This window comes from Phaseolus vulgaris, chromosome 10, assembly GCF_000499845.2.
Source record: "Phaseolus vulgaris cultivar G19833 chromosome 10, P. vulgaris v2.0, whole genome shotgun sequence".
In the NCBI taxonomy this organism is placed as follows: Eukaryota; Viridiplantae; Streptophyta; class Magnoliopsida; order Fabales; family Fabaceae; genus Phaseolus; species Phaseolus vulgaris.
Window position 1 is genome coordinate 8,598,928 of NC_023750.2, and position 19,906 is coordinate 8,618,833.

At 30.2% G+C, this 19,906-nt stretch overlaps 1 protein-coding gene and 1 pseudogene across 1 annotated transcript; both read left to right on the plus strand.

The window, feature by feature from the left end:
- Positions 1–1,510: 1,510 nt before the first annotated feature.
- LOC137819312 (disease resistance protein Roq1-like) lies at positions 1,511–8,625 on the plus strand. Its single transcript, XM_068623113.1, has 6 exons — positions 1,511–2,480; positions 3,721–4,834; positions 4,939–5,211; positions 5,353–6,137; positions 6,254–6,738; positions 7,610–8,625. The coding sequence occupies exons 1-6, from the start codon at positions 1,927–1,929 to the stop codon at positions 7,705–7,707; spliced, it is 3,309 nt and encodes a 1,102-aa protein (XP_068479214.1). The 5' UTR covers positions 1,511–1,926; the 3' UTR covers positions 7,708–8,625.
- Positions 8,626–9,789: 1,164 nt separating this feature from the next.
- Positions 9,790–19,157, plus strand: LOC137813872 (disease resistance protein RPV1-like; annotated as a pseudogene).
- Positions 19,158–19,906: the final 749 nt, after the last annotated feature.

The window sequence follows — 19,906 nt, forward strand, 5'->3', positions numbered from 1 at the left end:
TATATTTATTATGCCAAATTTTTAAATTCAAAATAAAAGTAATTTTAGAAATATAGAAAAATGATAAGGTGCATGTTAGAATAGAATTGATATGGTGCACAATGATGCACGAATAATCTTCAATTATGCTGCAGCACATTTGTTTTTGTCTGTAAGATATTTTTCCAATTCAATTCTCGCGGGTCCCACACCAATAATCTTCAATTGCGGAGAGTCAAGTCAAGAAATTTACAAGTTGATTGCTTCATTACATTCTCATCAAATCACAAATTTAACTTCATATTGATGGCCCCCACCATATGAAAACAATTTTACGCAATTATATTTTCGCGGCCCCACCAGGATTCTCCAATCTCACAAATCAACTCATGAATTCAATTTGCTATTTGAATTGAGTTTTCAAACTCACCCAAATTAATTTCTCAAAACTTTAACATGCACCAATTGTTCTAATGTGAATCAATTTTGATTCAATCTTCATCTCTATTTGTTGTTCAAAAATTCAAGCAGCAGGATTCATACAATTTCTCATTTTCTTCAAGTTTACATTTACCAATTTCAGCAGCAAAATTCTCAACCGCTTAATTTCACGTTCCAATCCCACAGCTAAATGATGCAAACAATTCATCAAACAATTTCAATGCACAAAAACATAAAAAAAAACACCAAATCAATCAATAAATATAAGATAATGAAGAAAAATATGAACAATACAAAAATTAGAAGAAAAAAAAATGGAGCATCATGTTTTCCTTACTTACATTTCTATTTGCATAATTTCTTTATTAATTTACACTCTATTTTTTATTTATTTATATTATTCTCTACTTTGCCTCAATATACAAAATCTAAAACTTTTTCAATACTTTATACAATTTTTATAAAATTAAGAAAAAAAAATTTACAATCTCTTCCTTAACACTCAATCTTTATCTATTTTTTTAGTCACAAATTCCAATACTGAATAATTTTCATCTTAACATTTTTAACTTAATTTACAAGTTCTGTTCTATATGAATTCTACCTTTGAAAATTAGAAAAGTTAAAAGGTGTAAAACACATGTAATTATTAAATATATTCAAAGAAATCTTTGTTTCATTAACACTCTCTTGGCCTTGTACTAAGTCTTATATGTCTTTTTCTTTCAAATTAAATCACACCCTCCTCATATGAAATATATTTAATTTTCTACTTCACAAAAGCAATTTTCCTCTTCTATATTTTCTTAGACATTATTAACGATTTAAAGACTATATTGCATTAGTAGATGACTAAGAGCAATTCTGTTTTTTTTTTAAAGTTACTTATTTTTAATAAATATGCTATTTAACATTTTTATCGTTAAAACAGATTATATTATATTGTTGAAAAACTTTTAAACGATAAAAAAAAATTCATCATTAGAAGAAAAAAAGTAACAGAAACAATTAAGTATATAAAAGGAAATGTTAAATATAGAAAAAAAAATATAAAAACAACTCAAGAAACATCTATACATTACAAATTATATATGTGTATATCCCTAACAAATATAACAATAAATCACACGAATTTAAGAGCTAGTTGTGAATAAAACGAACAATCTAATCTTTTACAGTGCCAATTAACCTTTACATCATTGAATCAAATTAACACCAATACTATATTTATTTTTCTCATAAAGATATATTAACTGAAGGGGATAATTTTTTTATATTAAGGATCTACCTTCTTTCACAGTGTAGTTAGAAAGGAAATAAGTCCTATCATCTTCTTCATCTCCACCACCTTGAAATTTAGCAGGAGTTGCATTTATTTTTTATTTAGGAAACTTTTTCTGTATTTTAGAAGTTTTTTATTTTTTTATAAATTTATATTAAATTAAGTGTCATAATTGATATTAAATTTATATAATTAATATAACTTGATAGAAAGAGGGTGGAAAAATGAAACACGATCAACGTCTACTCTCTCAACAACTTTTTCTTTCTCCCATGGCTTCTAACGCCATCATCCAATACACCTCTTCTTCTTCGTCTCTTGCAACTCACATCTACGACGTATTTGTCAGCTTCCGCGGTGAAGACACGCGCAACACCTTCACTAGTTTTCTCTTTCAGGCTCTCCGTACAAAAGGCATCATTGTCTTCAAAGATGATGAAGATCTGAAAAAGGGTGAATCCATTGCACCCGAGCTGCTGCAAGCCATTCAAGCCTCTCGACTTTTCATTGTTGTCTTCTCACAGAACTATGCTTCCTCCACTTGGTGCTTGCGTGAACTGGCAGAGATACGTAACTGCATTGAAAGACGTGTTATTATACCTATATTTTATGATGTTGATCCTTCGGTGGTGCGCAAACAGGGTGGATGTTATGAGAAAGCATTTGCAGAACACGAAAAGAGATTCGGAGAAGATGAAGTGAAGATGGAGGAAGTTCAGAGATGGAGACAAGCTCTCACACAAGTCGCCAATCTCTCTGGTTGGGATATCCGAAATAAGTAAGTAATCGTTTCTCGTTTCAAGATTCATCACAGTTATATACTTATGATGCAGTGAGTTTTATGGATATTTCATCAAAATGGTGCAGTTTTTTTTTCATATTTATGGGCAAAATGTAGAAAAAATTATATACGTAAAAGTTGTTAACAGTATGTAACATCAATTAAATTTATTAATCCATCTATTTTTTATTTTTTAATTAAAATTTTTTAATTTTTAATTTTTTTAATTAAAGTTTTTAACTGGTTTCACAATTTTAGTTTAAATAAAATTGGATATTAAATTAAAATTGTCAATTCGGTTGACAAGTTTAGTTGATTTTTTTAAATAATTAATATTTTTTAAAATAAAAAGTTTATATTATAATAATTTTTTAAATTAAAATTAAAAAAAAGTTAAAATTAAATTTTGTTTTTACAATAAATAAAGTTATCCAAAATTAAGTTGGATTAAAAGTAGGTTGTGTAATAAATGTAAAATATTTAGTACTTTTTAAATAATGTTAAAATTAAATAGGGTAGCGTTTAAGCAATATTTATAAAATGATAAATATGTACAATTTATACATGATTATAAAATAGAGATTTTGGAAAAGTTGTCATCTATGCGAAGCTGTACCATATGGTGGTCTTCTTTGTTGTCTTCGTGGTCGTTGTTGTGATTGTTGTTCGGATGGAAGGGTAGGAGGGGATGGAGGTGGAATGTCATCCTCAGTACCTTCGACTTCATTATCATCATTTTGATTTTCAGACACTTGTGAAGACATTGTTGGTTGATAATACTGCATGAATGACATTGGATTGTAGGCATATGGGGGGTCATGGTAGAGGTTGTAAAGGGAAATTGTCAACCCAATGTCCAATTTTATTTAAATTGAAATTGTCAATCCAGTTAGAAACTTTAATTACAAAATAAAAAGTTGGTGGATTAATAAATTTAATTGATGTTGTCTACGCCATTGACAACTTTGACAAAAAATTATCCATTTCTATAATTTTTTCTGCATTTGCCCATTTACGTAAATATGAAAAAAAACTGCACCATTTTGGTGAAATATCCGAGTTTTATACTCGTCAATTTATTTACTCCTTTCTAAATTACAATTAAGAGATGTTAGGAATTTAGGAAAAAGTAGAAAACACATGCAAATTGAGTCCCAATGTATACTTGTTTAATGAAAATAATATTTTCAAAGTTAAAATTTGTAGTTATTGTCTCCTGTAAATGTTAAATTTTCAGATCACAGTGTGAACCGATCGAAGAAATTGTTCAAAACATAATAAATATTGTGGGCCCCAAAATGTCAAAACTTCCGAAGGATGAACTGGTTGGGATAGAGTCTCGAGTTAGAGAATTAACAAATACTCTACGTTTGGATTCAATTAATGATGTTCGAGTTGTTGGGATTAGTGGGATGGGTGGCATAGGAAAGACAACTCTTGCTCGGGCTTTATATGAAAGAATTTATCATCAATATGATCGTCGTTGTTTTATTGATGATGTGAGCAAGATTTATCGAGATTCTGGTTTATTAGGTGTACAAAAGCAGTTAATTTCCCAGTCTCTAAATGTGAAAAATCTTGAAATTTGTAATGCTATTGATGGAACATATTGGGTGTGGACTAGGCTGCACAATGCAAGAACACTTCTAGTTCTTGACAATGTTGATCAAGGTGAACAACTTAAGATGTTCACAGCAAATAGAGATATTCGTGGATGTGTAGGTGAAGGGAGCAGAGTCGTCATAATTTCAAGAGATGAACATATATTGAAGACACATGGAGTGGATGATGTTTATCAAGTTCAGTTGTTGAGTTGGGAAAATGCTGTGCAGTTGTTTTGTAGAAATGCTTTCAAAGTTAATTATATATTGGATGATTATGAAGAGTTGGCACGTGAGGTACTTTCGCATGCTCAAGGTCATCCCTTAGCAATTGAAATAATTGGATCATCTTTGTTTGGTCGAAATGTCTCACAATGGAGAAGTGCATTGAGTAAGCTAAGATATAATAAAGATAGAAATATTATGGATGTTTTACGAATAAGTTTTGATCAATTGAAAGAAGAAGAAAAAGAAATATTTCTTGATATTGCATGCTTCCTCTACAAATGCGGTTATTCAAAGGATGAAGTGGAGAAATTTCTAAGATTTCGTGGATTTGATTATGAAAATGGCATACCAGCTCTGATTGAGAAATCTCTAATAACATGTGAAGATGGGGTTATTTATATGCATAGGTTGTTGATGGATTTGGGACAGAGTATTGTTAGAGAAAAATCACCTAAGGAGCCTCTAAAGTGGAGTAGGTTGTGGGATTACGAAGATTTCAAGAAAGCTATGTTAGACAATGAGGTAAAAATAATTGATTTAGTATAAATCTTACATTGTCATTTTTTCTAGATATGAAAAGCCTTTGAAAAGTATAACATTGTTATTCTTTCTCCATAATGTTGTAGGCTACTGAAAATCTTGAAGTCATATATATTAAACCTGGTTGGCATAGGGGGACTGTTAAGGCAGATGGTCTATCGAAAATTAGACACCTTAAGCTCCTTAAATTTATGAACGTGAGCTTTTCAGGAAGCCTCAATCATCTTTCGAATGAACTAGCATATCTTCAATGGAGTGGATATCCTTTTAAATGCTTGCCTCAAAGTTTTCAGCCAGAAAAACTAGTTGAGTTATACCTTGTTGGGAGCAGTATTAAACAACTATGGGAAGGAACAAAGGTAGTGTATTATTAGTTTTCTATTTTTTAAATAAACCAATTCAATGACAAATATGTCTTTTAATTTCCTTTTTTCTTTAGTTAATTAAAGAAAAACCAAATTTCATTATTAATTTTGTCTTTTATTTGCTAATCATTGTAGCCATTGCAAAATTTGAAGTTTTTGGATCTCTCTTACTCCGAAGATTTAGTTGAGATGCCTGATGTTAGAGACGCCCTAAATCTTGAAAAGATAGAACTTAAAGGATGCATAAAGCTCCGAAAAATCAATCCATCGATCGGTCTTTTGAAAAAGCTTGCTTTTTTGAATTTGGGAAATTGCAAAAACCTAGTAAGCTTACCCCATACCATATTGGACTTGAATTCTCTTGAATATCTGAATGTCTCTGGCTGTTCAAAATTGTATAATAATGAGTTATTAGATGAACGAAGGAACAAGGATCATTTGAAAAAGCTTTGTTTAGTTGAAGCTCATATTCTTTCCCAATCAACACCCTCTTTCATAAAAAAAATGTTCTTGCAACCTTCAGATTTGTTGTTTCCCTCCTCTCCTACTCTTCCTTGTTCTCTCACTTGTTTGCGTGAACTCGATCTAAGCTTCTGTAAATTAGTTCGAATCCCTGATGTCATTGGAAAGTTAAGTTGCCTAGAAAGGCTAAATTTGAAGGGAAACAATTTTACTACACTTCCTAACCTCCAGAACCTTTTCAGATTATATCATTTAAACTTACAACATTGCAAAAAATTCAAACGATTGCCTGTTCTCCCTTTGCAAACCGACTACTCCTCAGAATTTTGCAAGCTTCCACTCTCATGTTTCACAGATGAAAAACTGGTAGGATTAATCATTTACAACTGCCCAAAATTAGTTGAGAGGGAACTTTGTACTAGCTTGATTTTTTCGTGGATGATACAAATTGTTCAGGTGTGGATGCTCCCTCCTTCCTCTTTCATTCTTTTAATCTATTTTTTTTGTCAAAAAATTGATACTAATGCATAACTCTGTAGTCTTACGAGGCAAGGTTCTTAGAAAATGCGCTTAGTAGTCAAATCAAACCATGTGTTGGAAGTCTTATCCCGGGAAGTGAAATACCGAGGTGGTTCAACAATCAGTTTGTGAGCATGGATAATTCAATAAAGATTGATACCTCTCTTGTTATGCATGAAAATAATTGGATTGGTGTTGTGTGTTGTGCAATATTCCATGTGGGCAATGAAAGCGAGATCATTGATTATACAAGCATAGATCATAGTGCTAGAATTCCTCCAGTCGATTTGAGAACAGATCAAGTCATTGACCATTCAGATCATATGTGGCTATTTTATTTGTCTCGTCAAGAGTTTGGTGGAGGACATTATGATTTCAGATGGTACAAATCTTATAATGGTGTTATAAGTGTGGAATTTAGAAGACTGGTGATGGAATGGAGTGAATTCCGGAAGGACAAAGACCGATATGTTAATGTGTATGTGAAGAAATATGGGTATCGCAGGGTATATGAGAAAGATCGACAACTACCAAACTCAGGTACTTAATATTAATATATAGAGTAGTTATAATTTTGTTTTCTTCTTTCATGTATTACAAATTCATTTGAGATTTTGATGTACAAAGTTATTATCTTGTGCTACAACTGTGAGGGAGTTACTAACTTCACTATTTAGTAAGAGCTCAAATACCAACAAAATCTATTTCAATAATAAGATTCTAAATAAAACCAACATGAAATACTCTATAAGATCATCGTAGTTGCACCATGCTAAGTGTGGAGCCTTTCCATGTTTGCTTTTTTTGGCTTCCTATATTAATCAACATGCTAAAAAAATTGTTGATGAAGGTATGTGAGGTATTATCATTATGTAATGAGAGACAAAATCTTACCTTTCTAATTGCTCAAGTATAAAGGACTTATAACATTGCAGAGGAAAGCCTCGTCATCACTTGGTTCATAAAACTCTCATTCTTTTAGTTAGTGCAGTAACATAATATGAAATGAACAAAGATAAAGGAAAGAAGATTTATGATGTTATTTTTATACTAGTTTATCTCATACACTAGTGCAAAATTGGGTAACGACGATTGTTAATAACGACAATTTTTGGCTATTCGCCGTAAAAGAAGACGTGATGGCAAAGCGATGAATAAGTCAAAGTTTCAACAATGATTTTAATCCGAATCGTTGCTAAAAATGGTGAAATAAATTAAAGAAGGACAATTTTTGAATGGACTGTTGATAAAAAGAAAACAAAAAAGACAGTGACTTTTAAATGATCAATTTCTAAAAAGTTGGTTTAACTACAAATGGAATGAATTCGTTTGATAATTTGTAGTCTATTTTAAATCACTAATTTACTAGTTACTTCCTAGACTTAGCACCTTGGTCGTGTGCATGTTGCAGGAACAAGGGTGGACATCACACAGTTCTTTGGAACATCTTCACATGAGTACTCCTCTAAGGCATCTAGCCAAGAAACTATTTTGCAATTGATGCAGTAGATCACATAGGAGGTATGGAAGGAGGTTACTCAAAAAGGTGAGGCAAGAGTTTAAGCAACACCTAAAGACCTTAAGTCTTTCACAACACGACTCCTACACAGAAGACCTTTGTGCCTCCCACAATTAGAGTTAGCACAAAGAGAAGTTGTTCAATTGAAAATCCATGAGGGGATAACATTGGCTCCATAAGCCAATGCGATTCATATGTGGATGAATGTTCTATTTCTTGATTATTGGCCTTATGGAATGTCTTTGAAGGGGTCACTATGTTACATAATGTGGCTCTTGCCCCTTATAAGGTCAAGTTCATGGTCGAGAAAGTTCACATTGGTGATGTTGCAGTTCCTATGCCAATAGATGAGGTAATTAATGTGGCACAAACATTTTAGACATTTGTAGCTTGACTTAGACACCTTGTGAGACCTTTGGTGAGAAAATAATTTCTAGTTATTGATTTTTATTTATCTGTAAATGCATTTGTAGATGTAAGTTAATGAAAATGTTGTTTATTGTGTAGCCAAAGTATCAGACGTCATGGACAGTTACTTGTGATATCCCTAACTGATCATACTATTGCATGGTTATGCTCATTGCACAAGAAGTCACACGCATATCCCAAACAAATAGTGGATTTGTAATTAACAAAAACTTATGTATCTACATTACTTAAGCATCCCCTAACTAGTGTTTTTTTATTAATAGTTCCTACACTAGATATAACTTTTTGAAGAGTCGACCAAGTGCAAGGATCCAGAAGCTGACATGGTTGCATCTTTTGAGGTTATTAATAATTTCATTAAATACTTTCATTGCTTGTTTTGTTTGTAAAATAAATATCTTAATTAGGTTGGTAATATTGAAATGTAGTGAAATAAATAATCAGGAGGGTGGGGTGTGACTATTATGTAATGTGGTTGATAGAAACTATTGTACGAGATAAAGAAAGAGGTTGGAATCAGGTAATCATGTTTAAGATAGATGTTCATAGAATTGTATGGATAATATGTTTTTCACCCTTAATTTTAGCTTACGATTTTAGTTTTACAAAGTTTAGACAACTTAAATGTTTATTTACAATTTCTTTTGATATTACTAATTTTTTTTATTGTTTTGTGAGCAGTTATATGTCTATACAATAATCTTGAATCTAGTTGGATGTTCAATGAATATAGGTGGATAAAGAGAGGAAAATAGAAGAAACCCAAGTGAACTAAAAACACTACACTATACAAAAATGATTCACATCAAAATCACCATCAATTTGATCCTAAAACAATGACAATTCACACCATAACATTGTCTTTGTGGTGGACGATAAGTTTTGTACATATCAACATAATACGACAATGATTTGGATGGAACATTTGTTGATATTTGAAGCTAAACGATGATTAGTTGAATTCAACATATTATTTTTATTTTTAGATTGGAAATATCACCTTAAACCAACCATTGCATTCTGCACCCACATATATTGATGTTGCACCTCCATAAAAATTGAATTTATACCCTTCATAAATATATACTATGGAATGTATTTTCATGTTCGGAAATAAATTTCGGAATGCACATTTTGATTCAAAAATTCATTCTAGAATATGCAATCCAAAATGTGCATTTCAAAATGTATTAATACGTTATGGATTGCACATTTCATAATATATTACTATAATGCACATTTCGAAATACATTTTTTATCTAGAAATACATTCGAGATGTGCATTTCGAAGTGTATTTCTAGATTGTGCAATCAAGAATGTATTAATACATTGTAGATTATAATACACTCTGAAAGGTATTTTTCAGATCCAAAAATACAATTCAAGATGTGTAATCTATCATTAAGTTGTAACATTTTAAAAAATCACATAATTTAACTATTGGGATTGGTTGAAGTATTGATTTTTGGATGGTCTAACTTAATCAATGCAATTTTAATTTGTGAAAGACATTAATATAAATCTTGAACCTCATGGGATGAGTTAAGATTTAACTCCACAACATAAGTGGCTTGTAAGTAAGAATTGATCTCACCTAAATACACACCTCTACACTTTGTTAGATTTTTTGTTGCCAATTAAAATGGGGATGGTGTTTTTAGGGTTGTTTAAGATAGTCGATAACATTAAGTGTCTTCCTCAGTATGATTGGGGTGGGGTAGTTTATGACTATTTGGTTGGTAGTTTTTGTCGTGCTTCAATGTGGATTGCCAGCAAAGGACATTCAAATTATTTTTGCATTGTTGGTTGTGTTTACTTGTTGCAGGTATAGTCACCGTATCATATTTTATACTTAATGGAACCATTGTATTATAATTAATGTTTAAGGTGTGATGATTATTTTGGCATTATTTTTAAATGATGTAGATGTGGGCGTTGGAGTATGTGTTATTCGCAAACACGAAAGGCCAAAGTAGGAGTGACAAATTTCCCCGAATTTTGTTTTGGAAGGATGTCAAATTTCTTGATAGTAAACTTGGTTTTGCTTTGAAGAAAAATTTAGTGAGTTCATTATGTTGGTCATGAACAGGTTATTGTTGAGGTCGCTCTGACAAAGGAAGAGCTTCATCAACAAGTTGTGAAAGAGGTGTTAAAAGAACGCTTGACTGGAAAGAAGCGCAACATGAAAAAAGTGTCAACTTGCATAAATTCTTAAAGAAAAAGAGGTCTTGAGTCATGCACTTGATCATCAAGCAGTAGTCATTGGGACGCTAGAGAAAGTTGTTAGCCGTTTGCAAAAAGTCTTAACGGAGAGACAAAAATGCCATAAACTTTATGAACCTAATGTGTGCAATGTATGAACCAATTTGCAGTGGAATTTTCCAATGCGAAGTTCTGTAACGATGAAGAGAATTGTTGCAATGAAATGGAAGATTCATCTACGCGGTGAATGAAAGAAGTAATATGTACATGCGAAGGGAGTATGAACCTAGAGAGCGACGTATAACACCTTGTATTGCTTATTCCCGTAAAAGATGAAAGCATTCTTAATGGTGTATGTCTGGTTAATTACATAAGTTTAGAAGTACTTCGAGAGTACAATACAACAAGACCTAAGTAATCATAATTAATTTTCATTGTTGTCGTTATTGGACATGGGCATCAATTGTTTTCCTCATTGAACATTACCATCAATTTAGGATCTGCAGAGACATAAAAAGACAATTAAGTTTGTGTTATTTGTAGGTGTTGAACTTTAGTGATGAGAGAATGATTTATGAACCTGCTACTGGTTTATTTGAAATTGTTGTTCATATTTGAACCTGCTGCTAGTTTATTTGATTTATGAACCAATGTCACTTTTCAATACCTAAATGTATTTTACATATACAAATTTATTTGAAATTGTTGTTCATATTGTTGTCAATTTGTTGCATTAGTAGTGTGTACCTTCACTATTGTGTTTACTGTGATGTTGACATAGTGTGTGATGTTGTTGGGACTGAAAACGACAACCTGTGATTCCAGAAAATTGTTTATAAAATTTTGTTCATTTTGAAGAAAAAAACTTGCACAAGCACAAGGAAATGTAATTGAAAATAACCTTTTTCGAGATTAAGACAAACCCAATTGCAATTTCAGGTCCAATTTCATTATCTAGCATCACTTTGTGATGAACACTGGGTTTACAAATTTAGATTGGATCATGTATTGCCATTTCTCCATTAACATGTATATTATTTGTAGTATTTTGAGGTTTATATAGATGTAGAGTTTATAACCTTGATAGTTATTGTCATGTCTCCTAGGTCATTGGGTTGACAGGCTTTTACAATACAAGTGATCAATGACAATACTTGTGTACTTTTCAAGGAGATTAATGTTGAAAGACCATCAATGTTATGTTTCGCTAACAACCCTATATAAAACCAAGTTTTCATGGATAATATAAAAAGACTTCACTATATTTTTATTTGAAATTAATTTATGTTGACCATGAAATTGAATAATTGTTCTGCCAACGCCATGGATTGCTAGTGAAATCACGTTGATGATTTGTGTCAGCAATTTCGTTCATAAATTGTTGTGTGTTTTGTGGTTTAGTATAGTAGCTTGAGCATTGCCAATCAGTCTTGGAAGTAAGTTCGCGATTCAATTTGTGTTGCAACATTGTACAAAGGCAGCAAGATCGCTAGTGTCAATATCGAGTTCGTCCCATGTATCCATTTTGGTCACCTTTCATTTTGTAATAAAAGGAAGAAGACATGTTAAAAGTTATTTTTATTAGCAGCGAAATGAACAATTAAAAAAATTATTTGAGGTGTGGAATGAGCTTTAACGTTGCCCACACCAAAAGTTTTACTTTGTGGAAAAATCAAAGAGTGCACTGCACCCATTCCTTCAATGCTTGCGAACAACATTTGTGAAGGCCACCAAGAAATACATTCATTCAATGCTAGGTAACATTGTTGGTGAACACATCGAAGAAATGTATTAAATGTGAGTTACCTCATTTACACTCATTTCTCCTACATTAGCTTCAATCGGTTAATAATTAAATGTGAGTTAGTGAAAGTTAGTATTCAAATGTGATCCTCAACTCATACTTAGTTCATAACATTTTCTAAATGTCAACATTAAATTCCATATTACAATATGCCATGTTCTTTTTTATACGTTGCTGCATGTAGTTCTTTAATAAACTTGACAAAATTTTCTGAATGTCAACATAAACTTCCATATCCACAATATGCCATGTTATTTTATATACCTCGCTACATGCAGTTCTTTAATAAAACTCAAACATTACATTAAGTAATTGACTGAAGTGTAATTGTTTTGATAATGGACTTCATGTTGGCCACTGAGTACTTGTTTGATGCAGATAATGGACCACCGTGATGACTTAGGACATGGTGATATTAGTCTAGTTGAAAAGGGTTTCGCATAAATCCCTACTGATGACACGGTTACGAATAGTCATGATTGTTATGTGCCTGCAGTTGGAATTGTTGATCAAAATTGATCAAGTGCCTTGAAGAATTCAAATTGTACTTTGAAGAATCCAAATCCTTTGTGTTTGATGCAAGGCTATGTTGCTGTTGTGTTTTGGGAGGGATCTGGGTAGTTTTATTTGTAATCGGCTCCTTTGTTGAATCTAAAGCTAATGTGTTTTAAATCCTTTTTGAAATAAAGTGTTTTTCCAACTAAGTGAAAAACAACTTGTTGTTTTGTCGAATCAACCGGTTGTTTTACTTTAAGGAGTTTTTGAAAAGGTTGAAAACTGTGTAAGTTTGGTTGACTTAACTGTCAAACCAAACAATCAGTTGTTTCGTGGTTTCAATCGATTGTTTCTTTGAAAATCCTAACAGAATTCTGTTTTGGTGGTTGAATGTGCTTTCTCGGGGAGGTTGGTTACATCTATGGTAAATACAAGGACAGGTCTCCTTGTGAAAGATGGTGTGAATTTGTTCAAAGTCGAACGGATACGAAATGGGAGGTTGGTGAACATTTCATTATATATATATATATTATTTTATCTTATCATGAAATTGATAATTTATATGTGTATCATGTACGGATAGGAAACGAGGAATAAAGCTAAGATGATTGCAGAAAAAATACTACCCCTCGCAGGCTTTCTCGGGGAGGTTATGACTTGCTTGAGAAAAGAATAGTAAAAGTGATGGAATCAGGTTCTGCTGAAGATATCTCTCATGCATCCCTTCCTGGTCGATGTGACAAATGGAAGTTAGTTAGAATTAAACCCGGGGTGAGATGACATCTCAGGAATCATTACAGATTTCTCAACGCATTGTAAGTTCATAACTACATCTCATATTAGAAAATAATAATTCTAAATGTACACACCATAAATCACTATTGTACATTAATTACAAACACAAATTACAATGATAATATAATAAAGCATGCAAATATTTTTAAAATAAATAAAATTGACGCATTAATATATGATTGGATTATGTAAATTGGTGAATTCAGTCACATAAATGAAATAACGTTAAATTCTAAATTTAACTTCTCTAAATTTAAAATTTTACCTTGAAAAATAAAATAAGGAGTTAATACCATTAATTGATTAAAACAACATTAACCCATAACATTTTAAAAGTCACATAATTTAACTACTTAGATTGGTTAAAGTATTGACTTTTTGATGGTGTAACTTAATCAATCCAATTTTAATTTCTAAAAGACAACAATAGTTTTCAATAGAAATCTTGATTGAGTTAAGATTTAACTCCACAATGCACTATAGAACTTTTCTCAATAATTATTTCTTCTGTCAAAAGATCAAAGTTATTATTGAATATCCATATCAACCAAAAATATAGTCAAACTATAATATATAACTAAGTTACAAACATCATCGGTTATATAAAATTTATCACTACAAGAAAAACGCGAATTACATACAGATTATTACATACGGATCTCCGTATGTAAATATTAGCACCATAAAATAAAATTAGCAGTGTAAAATTAGCAGTGAATAATGGGAATCGAAGCCAGGTTCCTTCAGCAATCCTTCAACAACCAAGTAAAATTTAACCACTACACTAAGCAAATTCTTTAATTTTATTATGATTTTTATTATACTTATTATTATTAATAATATTAACAATATTAACAATATTAACAATATTAACAATATTAACAATATTAACAATATTAACAATAGTAACAATATTAACAATAGTAACAATAGTAACAATAGTAACAATAGTAACAATAGTAACAATAGTAACAATAGTAACAATAGTAACAATAGTAACAATAGTAACAATAGTAACAATAGTAACAATAGTAACAATAGTAACAATAGTAACAATAGTAACAATAGTAACAATAGTAACAATAGTAACAATACTAACAATACTAAAAATATTAATAATACTAACAATAATAATGATACTAACAATATTAATGATACTAACAATATTAATGATACTAACATATGAATCACATTTAATTTATCTATAATCTACTTGAATCTAAACATAATTTATTATATTATCTATTAGTATGAATCAAATTTAATATATGTCATACTCATAGTCATCATATTACCTATTACATTAAAATCAACTATCATATTAATTATTATTTTACGATCATATTGACTTAATTAAGTTCATTATAGGTAGTTGGTTTTACTTGTGTGTTATAGTAAAGAATATTGTCAACAAACAATATTATCTTTTAACATAAAATGATGACTTTTACATTAACTATTAATTAAATCTCTAATACAGATTACTAGTTAGCATATCATTATAGTTTAAACTATATTAATTATTCCATAAATCTATGTAAAAAGTTGTTACTAAATAACCCTTTCTACTAATATATAAATCATACTGACAAAGTGATTAAATAATTTATAATTTAAAATATTTTAAAAATTATACATTATATCAATTTTAATCTATGTAAGTAAATATTTGAAAATAAGATTTTTTTTATCGACAAAGAATAAAAAAAATTAAACAAAACATTTTAAGGATATTTCAATCCTTATACAAGAATCTCAAATCAGAAAAGAAGTGTAAGATACAAGCACCTATATAGCCATCTAACAAAAACTTCACAACTACCTATAATAACCTATATTTGAAAATAAGATATCAAATAATTTTATATTAATATATATATATATATAATATTGAAGTAAATTTAAATTTAACCATGAGTTTTAAAAAATTAATGATTAAATAAAGAAATATATTAATCAATATATATATATGTATTTATAGTATTAAAGTTATATTAATATTATATAATTTCTTCCTTTTTCTCTCTATCTATCTATATCCGGATAAAAGTAATATTACTCAAGTCAAATAAAACTACTATACACACACAATAAATATCTAAATGTATATTTATATCAAAATTAATATTAATAATATGAATATAATATTGATAATATGAATATAATATTGATAATATGAATATAATATTAATAATATGAATATAATATTGATAATATGAATATAATATTAATAATATGAATATTAATACTAATAATATTAATACTAATAATATTAATAATAATATGAATATTAATACTAATAATAATAATATTAATAATATTAATAATATTAATATTAATAATAATGTTAATAATAATATTAATAATAATATTAATAATAATATTAATAAATATTAATAATATGAATATAATGTTAATAATAATATTAATTATAACATTAATAAATATTAATAATATGAATAATATTAATTAATATTAATAATATTATTAATATTAACATCACTTTATAAATCGGTTATATTTAACCATAATCTCATTTACTAATTATTTGAAAAGACAAAAAGTTGTTTCAAAATCCATAGGTGGAACAAACTACATATTATTGTGGTAAACCACTAGAAGCTACCATCATATGTTCAAAAGGTACAAGGATAAGATAGTCTTGGCAAAATACCAATGGTGTGTATTATATGCAGATGTTCAAGGGAAACAAACTAAAAAAATGCTTCACGAGTTTTTGTGGGCAGCTCTAGATCAGGTTCAGACTCACTAAGAGGAAAGAAGTATTGATCCACCATATCTTGAGACAAATTTTCTAAGGTTGGAGGATCCCACTGCATACATTTCATTGTATAGGAATTTCAAATACACATTAATAGCATAATCAGAAAAATTAAAGCATTCACATCATTTTTTTATAAGGATGACATCGCATTAATTGACTTTCTTTTTACCCAAGTAGTGCAATTTGATTTCGAATTTATAACAATGAACAAATGTTTAAAAAATTACAAATATAGATAATTCATACCTACATGACTTTTATTGCTAAAAAATCGTATTATCTAAATACGATTTTATACTCCTTAAGTGAAATAATTTTTTACTTACACGACTTTAATATTAATGGTAAAGTCGTGTGAGTGCGGGTGAGACATGACTTCACTTTTAACATTTTTTTTTTAAATTATGAGGGTATTTTGAAATATCAATCAACCCACTATGTTGAGTATATATTATTAGTTAAAATCAAAAAATTAGCTAAATATATATTTGAATTTTCTTGTCATTCCACACTTACATTGATCTAACTTAATACCGACTAATTCTTGCATCAAAGTAATCATTTATCCATTTCTACTTCATCATCAACATTGAAGTCGTGGAGGTCAGTGACGACTTCACTAAAGAAGTATTAACATCATTCGAACCTCTCGACTTTTCATTGTTGTCTTCTAACAGAACTATGCTTCCTCCACTTGGTGCTTGCGTCAACTGGCGGAGATACGTAACTGCGTTGAAAAACGTGTATTAAACCTATTTTTTATGATGTTGATCCTTCTGTGGTGCGCAAACAGAGTGGATGTTATGAGAAAGCATTTGCAGAATATGAAAAGAGATTGAGAGAAGATTAAGTTAAGATGGAGGAAGTTCAGAGATGGAGACAAGCTCTCACACAAGTCGCCAATCTCTCTGGTTGGGATATCCGAAACAAGTGAGTAATCGTTTCAAGATTCATCACAATTATATATTTATCATGCAGTGAGTTATATACCTCAATTTATTTAATTGAAACTAAATGTATACTTGTTATGAAAATAATATTTTCAAAGTTAGAATCTTTAAGTTGTTATTTTTTTCTGTAAATATTAAATTTCCAGGTCATAGTATGAACAAATGGAAAAAATTGTTGAAAGCATAATAAATATTTTGGGTCCCAAAATGTCAAGAATTCCGAAGGAAGAATTGGTTGGGATAGAGTCTCAGGTTGAAGAATTAACAAATCTTCTAAGTTTAGGGTCAGTCAACGATGTTTGAGTTGTTGGAATTAGTGGAATGGGTGGCATAGGAAAAACAACTCTTGCTCGAGCTTTATATGAAAGAATCTATCATCAATATGATTTTCGTTGTTTTACTGATGATGTAAGCAAAACTTATCAAGAATCTAGATCATTAGGTGTACAAAAGCAGCTAATTTCTCAATCTTTGAATGAGAAAAATCTTGAAATTTGTAAAGCTATTGATGGAACATATTTAGTGTGGACTAGGCTGCACAATGACAAAACACTTATAGTTTTTGACAATGTTGATCAAGGTCTACAACTTAAGTTGTTCGTAGGGAATAGAGATATACGTAGATGCGTAGGTGGAGGAAGCAGAATCATAATAATTTCAAGGGATGAACATATATTGATGACACATGGAGTGGATGATGTTTATCAAGTCCACCCGTTGCCTGGGAAAAATGTTGTAGAATTGTTTTGTATACATGCTTTCAAAGTTAATTATATATTGGGAGATTATGAAAAGTTGGCGCGCGAGGTACTTTTTCATGCTCAAGGCCATCCCTTAGCAATTGAAGTAATTGGGTCATCTTTGTTTGATCGAAATGTCTCACAATGGAGAAGTGAATTGGGTAAGCTAAGATATAATAAAGATAGAAATATTGTGGATGCTTTACGTATAAGTTTTGATCAGTTGGAAGAAGAAGAAAAAGAAATATTTCTTGATATTGCATGCTTCCTCCAGGTCGTTGGTTGTATGACACATTTTGACATGGAGGAAATTTTAAGCTTTCGTGGATTTGATTACAAAAATGGCATACCAGCTTTGATTGAGAAATCTCTAATAAAATGTGAACATGGGAATATTTGTATGCATAGGTTGTTGATGGATTTGGGACAGAGTATTGTTAGAGAAAATTCACCTAAGGAGCCTCTAAAGTGGAGTAAGTTGTGGGATTACGAAGATTTCGAGAAAGCTATGTTAAACAATGAGGTAAAAATAATTTATTGAGTATAAATCTTACATTGCCATTTTTTCTAGAATATGAAAACCCTTCGAAAAGTATAATAATGTTATTCTTTCTTTACAATGTTGTAGGCAACTGAAAATCTTGATGTCATTTATATTGAATGTGATTTACTTTTGGGGACTGTGAGGGCAGATGGTCTATAAAAAATTAGACACCTTAACTTGCTTAGTCTTGTGGGTGCGAACTTTTCAGGAAGTCTCAATCATCTTTCGAATGAACTAGCATATCTTAATTGGAGCAAATATTTTTTTAAATGTTTGCCTCAAAGTTTTCACCCAGAAAAACTAGTTGAGTTACACCTTGTTCGGAGCAATATTAAAAGACTATGGAAAGGCACAAAGGTAATGTATATTAATTTTTTATGTTTTTTTTAAATAAATCAGTTAAATGCCTCACACGATCTTTAATTTATTTATTTTAACTAATTAATGAAAACCCAAATTTCATTATTAATTTTGTCTTTTATTTTTCAATCATTGTAGCCATTGCATAATTTGAAGCTTTTGTATCTATCTTACTCCTAAAATTTAGTTGAGTTGCTGAATGTTAGAGAGGCCCTAAATCTTGAAAGGATAGAACTTGAAGGATGCATAATGCTTAAAAAATCAATGCATCGATTGGTCTTTTGAAAAAGCTTGTTCTTTTGAATTTGAAAAACTGCAAAAACCTAGTAAGCTTACCCAATATCATATTGGGCCTGAATTCTCTTAAATATTTGAATGTCTTTGGCTGTTCAAAACTGTATAATAATGAGTTATTAGAAGAACGAATAAACAAAGAGCATTTGAAGAAGCATTGTTTAGTTGAAGCTCCTATTCTTTCCCAGTCAACATCCTCTTTCATAAAAAAATGTTGTTGTGGCCTTCAGATTTGTTATTGCCCTCCTCTCCTACTCTTCCTTGTTCTCTCACTTGTTTGCGTGAACTTAATCTCCCATGAAGACAAATCCTTGGTTTTCTCGGGATGTTTTTTTTTTTGAATTTGACAATGTTTATCAAGACTAATCAAAGGCTTTGAAGAATCCAAATCTAAGTGCTTGATGCAAGGTTGGAGTTGTTGCTGTGTTTAGGATAGGATCTGGGTAGTTTATTTGTGTAATCCACTATTTGTTGAATCTAAAGCTAAAATGTTTTTAAAACCTTTTAAGATTAAAGTGTTTTAAAACTAAGTGAAAAACAACCTGTTGTTTTGTCGAAACAACCGATTCTTTTACTCTTAGGTGTTTTTGAAAAGGTTGAAAACTGTTTTGGTTGGTTGACTTGTTGTCAAACCAAAACAATCGATTGCTTCATGATTTCAATCGATTGTTTGTTTGAAAATCTTAACAGAATTGTGTTTTGTTAGTTGAGTGTGCTTTAAATGATTTCAACTCAATACGCTCCTGTATTAAATGCTTTGACCAATCTTTGAAAGCTATAAATAGTTTGT